Genomic DNA, 6440 nt, shown 5'->3' on the forward strand with positions numbered 1-6440 from the left:
CACACGAAGATAACAGGAGATACGTTTAACGTTAGAGTCCGCCCTACTTTTTGGGCGTTTGATGTGGTTGTATTATCTTCTTATGGCTGCAGGGGCAGTATTGAGTAGCTTGGATGAAAGGTGCCCAGAGGTGCCCAGAGTAAACGGCCTGCTCCTCAGTCCCAGTTGCTAATATATGCATATTATTATTAGTATTGGATAGAAAACACTCTAAAGTTTCTAAAACTGTTTGAATGATGTCTGTGAGTATAACAGAATTCATATGGCAGGCGAAAACCTGAGAAGAAATCCAAACAGGAAGTGGGAAATCTGAGGTTGGTCGATTTTCAACCCAGCCCCTGTTGAATACACAGTGGCATATGGATAACGTTGCACTTCCTAGAGATTCCACTAGATGTCAACCCTCTTTAGAAACTTGAATGAGGCGTCTACTGTGTGGTGGAGCCGGATGAGAGCTCTTTGAGTCAGTGGTCTGGCAGAGAGCCAGCTCCTGGTCATGCGCATTTCACATGATAGTGACATGCTTTCCATGGCTTCTCTACAGACATAGGAATTCTCCGGTTGGAACTTTATTGAAGATTTATGATAACAACATCCTAAATATTGATTCTATACGTAGTTTGAAATGTTTCTTCGACCTGTAATATAACTTTTTAAAGTTTTCGTCCGACGTTCGGATGGACCTGCACGAGTGTTTGGAATTGTGTACTAAACGCGCTAACAAAAGTAGCTACTTGGGCATAAACAATGGACATTATCGAACAAATCAAGCATTTATTGTGAAACTAGGATTCCTGGGAGTGCATTCTGATGAAGATCGTCAAAGGTAAGGGAATATTTATAATGTGATTTCTGATTTCTGTTGACTCCAACATGGCGGATAATTGTATTTATTTTCTGAGCGGCGTCTCAGACTATTGCATGGTTTTCTTTTTCCGTAATGTTCTTTTTAAATCTGACACAGCGGTTGAATTAATTAAGAAGAGGTATATCTATATTTCCATGTCTAACAATTGTATTGATCAACATTTATAATGAGTATTTCTGTAAAATGATGTGGCTCTCTGCAAAATCACTGGATGTTTTTGGAACTAGTCAACGTAACGAGCCAATGTATACTGCGATTTTTTGGTATAAATATGGACATTATCGAACAAACATACATGTATTATGTAACATGAAGTCCTGTGAGTGTCATCTGATGAAGATCATCAATGGTTATTGATTAATTTTATCTCTATTTGCGCTTTTTGTGACTCCTCTCTTTGGCTGGAAAAAATGGCTGTGTTTTTCTGTTGCTTGGTGGTGATCTAACATAATCATTTGTGGTGCTTTCGCTGTAAAGCCTATTTGAAATCGGACACTGTGGTGGGATTAACAACAAGATTACCTTTAAAACGGTATAAGATACATGTATGTCTCAGGAATTCTAATTATGAGATTTCTGTTGTTTTGAATTTGGCGCCCTGCACTTTCACTGGCTGTTGTCATATCGATACCATTAACGAGATTACAGCCCTAAGAAGTTTTAAGAGTTTATTCTGAAGATAACAGCTCTATAAACATTATTTCGTGGTGCCCGACTCTCTAGTTAATTATATTTACCTGATTAGCTTAATCAGGTAATATTAATTACAGATATATTATTTTATAGAATAACATGTCATCTCCCCTCTCCTCTCCCCTCCTCCTCTCCTCTAATCTCCTCTCCTCCTGTAACATCCCCCCCACTCCCCTCCTCTCTCCTCTCCTCTTCTCTCCTCTCCTCCTGTAACATCCCCCTCTCCTCTCCTCTCCTCTCCTCTCCTCTCCTCTCCTCTCCTCCCATCTCCTCTCCTCTCCCCTCTCCTCCTCTCTCCTCCCATCTCCTCTCCTCTCCCTCTCCTCTCCTCTCCTCTCCTCCCTCCTCTCATTTCTCTCCTCTCCTCTCATTTCCTCCTCTCCTCTCCTCCCTCCTCTCCTCTTCTCTTCTCCTCTCCCCTCATCTCCCCTTCCCTCTCCACATCTCCCCCCTCCCTCCTCTCCTCTCCTCTCCTCTCCTCTCCTCTCCTCTCCTCTCCTCTCCTCTCCTCTCCTCTCCTCTCCTCTCCTCTCCTCTCCTCTCCTCTCCTCTCCTCTCCTCTCCTCTCCTCTCCTGCTGTAACATCCCCCCACTACTCTCCTCTCCTCCCATCTCCTCTCCTCTCCTCCCATCTCCTCTCCTCTCCTCCCATCTCCTCCCTCCTCCCTCCTCCCTCCTCCCTCCTCTCTCTCTCTCCTCTCCTCTCCTCCCATCTCCTCTCCTCTCATCTCCTCTCCTCTCGTCTCCTCCCATCTCCTCTTCTTTCCTCTCCTCTCCACTGCTGGGACTCTGTATTGTCTGTCCCCCTCTTTCTCTTCCTCCCTTCATTCCTTGACCCTCGACCCAGATCCCTTAAACCATAATGGGCAAGCTGGCTCCCATAGAAAAACACTGCTGACCTTAGACCGGTGTCTTGGTTTTAAAGAGGCAGATAAAGCCCCTGTTTGCTTAATGATCTATTTGTGCAGGAGAGTGTGTTTATCTATCTGTACAGGTCTGTGAGTTTGGACAGTCTCCTCTCTGAATCAGATTGTTGACCACACAGTTCATGTCCCCGTAGTTACATTTAAGGACTAGTTAAGGATCATTTAAGGACTAGTTAAGGATCATTTCATTCTCTTGGAACAATATTGTTTTGAAAAACATGTGCCAACTTCGAACCCGGGTCCACCGACTATTAACCCAACACCCTTTAGCCGTTAGACCTCTCCTCTCCTCCCCTCTCCTCTCTCCTCCCCTCCTCTCCCTCTCCTCTCCTCTCCTCTCCTCTCCTCTCCTCTCCTCTCCTCCCCTCTCCTCCCTTTAGCCGTTAGACCTCTCCTCTCCTCTCCTCCCTCCCTTTAGCCGTTAGACCTCTCCTCTCCTCTCCTCTCCTCCCTCTCCTCTCCTCTCCTCTCCTCCCTTTAGCCGTTAGACCTCTCCTCTCCTCTCCTCTCCTCTCCTCTCCTCTCCTCTCCTCTCTTCTCCTCCCTTTAGCCGTTAGACCAAGAGTTCAGAACCTCTTGACGAGGCGGCTAGGCTTACAACAGTGACCACTGAACATTATTCAACATCATAATCATACATTATCCACAGTACATTATCTAACATCAGGTTTGCATGACTTTGTAAACAATTGATAATACAAACAAAATTAAACCTACCTTGCCATTACACGGAGCAGTTTGGCATCACTGTGGGTTAGGTAGGCATCACTGTGGGTTAGGTTGGCATCACTGTGGGTTAGGTTGGCATCACTGTGGGTTAGGTTGGCATCACTGTGGGTTAGGTTGGCATCACTGTGGGTTAGGTTGGCATCACTGTGGGTTAGGTTGGCATCACTGTGGGTTAGGTTGGCATCACTGTGGGTTAGGTTGGCATCACTGTGGGTTAGGTTGGCATCGCTGTGTGTTAGGTTGGCATCACTGTGGGTTAGGTTGGCATCACTGTGGGTTAGGTTGGCATCACTGTGGGTTAGGTTGGCATCACTGTGGGTTAGGTTGGCATCACTGTGGGTTAGGTTGGCATCACTGTGGGTTAGGTTGGCATCACTGTGGGTTAGGTTGGCATCACTGTGGGTTAGGTTGGCATCACTGTGGGTTAGGTTGGCATCACTGTGGGTTCGGTTGGCATCACTGTGGGTTAGGTTGGCATCACTGTGGGTTCGGTTGGCATCACAGTGGGTTAGGTTGGCATCACTGTGGGTTAGGTTGGCATCACTGTGGGTTAGGTTGGCATCACTGTGGGTTAGGTTGGCATCACTGTGGGTTGGCACCATAGACTTAGATAGAGGACTCATCTTTGTATCGGTCCCATTATGGCGTCTGTGAGAGCACGGGCAGCACCGTTGAGGCCGTCTTCATTTTGGAAGAAGTCCATTTTCTTCTTCTTCTATGACTACGAGTTGGTCAACAAACTGAAAGGTACATACTGCCACCTGGAGGGTGTTGTTTGAACGGGTATAAATGACCTGGATGGAATGATGTGATCCTTCCTTTACCCAGAGGGAGTTCCACACAGTTGACTACTTTAAAATGGTGGAAGCACTCAATGGCAATGTCCATGCACAAACAGGTTATTTCCAAGTAGTGTGCTGTATCCAACTCTATGGCTAGCCTACCTGTATATATAGCCTACCTGTATGTAGCCTACCTGTATATAGTCTACCTGTATATAGCCTACCTGTATATAGTCTAGCCTACCTGTATATAGCCTACCTGTATATAGCCTACCTGTATATAGCCTACCTGTATATAGCCTACCTGTATATATAGCCTAACTGTAATCACCTGTCTACGGTAAGTAATAGTATTTCCATAATAACAGTCGTAAACAGTTGTTAATGACAGTTAATGACATTAATATAATACACTTATATAATACACCTAGCTTAGGTTGGCATCTATGTTGTGTTAGTTGGCATCTCTGTTAGCTGGCACACCTGTGGAATTCCACACCTGTGTGTACCTTGTTACCACCTGGTATAGCCTACCTGTATATATAGGATATAGCCTTTTATAGCCACCTGCCCAAATAGCATACCATAAACTGATCATAACCATGTTTACCTTGTTAATGACAGTTAATGACATTAATATAATACAACTTATATAACTAACCATAACAACTGGTTGGCATCTAACAACTGTTGTGTTAACTGTTAACATCCATAACTGTTAGCTGGCACACCTGTGGAATTCCACACCTGTGTGTACCTTGTTACCACCTGGTAGGCTCAGATCTAGGATCAGTTTTATGTTGCCCAAATCATACCATAAACTGATCATAACAACTAACCATAACAACTAACCATAACAACTAACCATAACAACTGACCATAACAACTGACTATAACAACTAACCATAACAACTGACTATAACAACTAACCATAACAACTAACCATAACAACTAACCATAACAACTAACCATAACAACTGACTATAACAACTAACCATAACAACTAACCATAACAACTAACCATAACAACTGACCATAAACGGATCATAACAACTGACCATAACAACTAACCATAACAACTAACCATAACAACTGACTATAACAACTAACCATAACTGATCATAACAACTAACCACAACTGACTATAACAACTAACCATAACAACTAACCACAACAACTAACCATAACAACTAACCATAACTGACTATAACAACTAACCATAACTGATCATAACAACTAACCACAACTGACTATAACAACTAACCATAACAACTAACCACAACAACTAACCATAACAACTAACCATAACTGACTATAACAACTAACCATAACTGACTATAACAACTAACCATAACAACTGACTATAACAACTAACCATAACTGACTATAACAACTAACCACAACTAACTATAACAACTAACAATAACAACTAACCATAAACTGATCATAACAACTAACCATAACAACTGACTATAACAACTAACCATAAACTGACTATAACAACTAACCATAACAACTAACCATAACAACTGACTATAACAACTAACCATAACTGATCATAACAACTAACCACAACTGACTATAACAACTAACCATAACAACTAACCACAACAACTAACCATAACAACTAACCATAACAACTAACCATAACCATAACAACTAACCATAAACTGGCCATAACAACTAACCATAACAACTAACCATAACAACTAACCATAAACTGATCATAACAACTAACCACAACTAACCATAACAACTAACCATAAACTGGTCATAACAACTAACCACAACTAACCATAACAACTAACCATAAACTGGTCATAACAACTAACCATAACTGACCATAACAACTAACCATAACAAACAACTAACCATAACTGACTATAACAACTAACCATAACAACTAACCATAACAACTAACCATAACAACTAACCATAACTGACTATAACAACTAACCATAACAACTAACCATAACTGACTATAACAACTAACCATAACAACTAACCATAACAACTAACCATAACAACTAACCATAACTGACTATAACAACTAACCATAACAACTAACCATAACAACTAACCATAACTGACTATAACAACTAACCATAACAACTAACCATAACAACTAACCATAACAACTAACCATAACAACTAACCATAACTGACTATAACAACTAACCATAACAACTAACCATAACAACTAACCATAACAACTAACCACAACTGACTATAACAACTAACCATAACTGACTATAACAACTAACCATAACTGACTATAACAACTAACCATAACTGGTCATAACAACTAACCATAAACTGGTCATAACAACTAACCATAAACTGGTCATAACAACTAACCATAACAACTAACCATAAACTGGTCATAACAACTAACCATAAACTGGTCATAACAACTAACCATAACAACTAACCATAAACTGG

At 41.6% G+C, this 6440-nt stretch overlaps 1 protein-coding gene across 2 annotated transcripts in view; it reads right to left on the reverse strand.

The window, feature by feature from the left end:
* LOC124008783 (pyruvate carboxylase, mitochondrial-like) overlaps nucleotides 1-4882 on the reverse strand; it is a 587218-nt gene extending 582336 nt beyond the window's left edge. The window contains exons 1-2 of one of the 2 annotated variants that reach the window (XM_046320329.1): nucleotides 4730-4882; nucleotides 3205-4481 (exon numbers count right to left, since the gene is read on the reverse strand). In XM_046320329.1, the coding sequence (XP_046176285.1) occupies nucleotides 3205-3839 (635 nt within the window). In that variant the 5' untranslated portion in view covers nucleotides 3840-4481; nucleotides 4730-4882. Of the gene's footprint in view, nucleotides 1-3204; nucleotides 4519-4729 lie in introns of both variants that reach the window. The other variant, XM_046320328.1, reaches the window with a different exon arrangement.
* Between the last annotated feature and the right edge of the window lie 1558 nt (nucleotides 4883-6440).

The sequence above is a fragment of the Oncorhynchus gorbuscha genome, linkage group LG21, assembly GCF_021184085.1.
Source record: "Oncorhynchus gorbuscha isolate QuinsamMale2020 ecotype Even-year linkage group LG21, OgorEven_v1.0, whole genome shotgun sequence".
In the NCBI taxonomy this organism is placed as follows: Eukaryota; Metazoa; Chordata; class Actinopteri; order Salmoniformes; family Salmonidae; genus Oncorhynchus; species Oncorhynchus gorbuscha.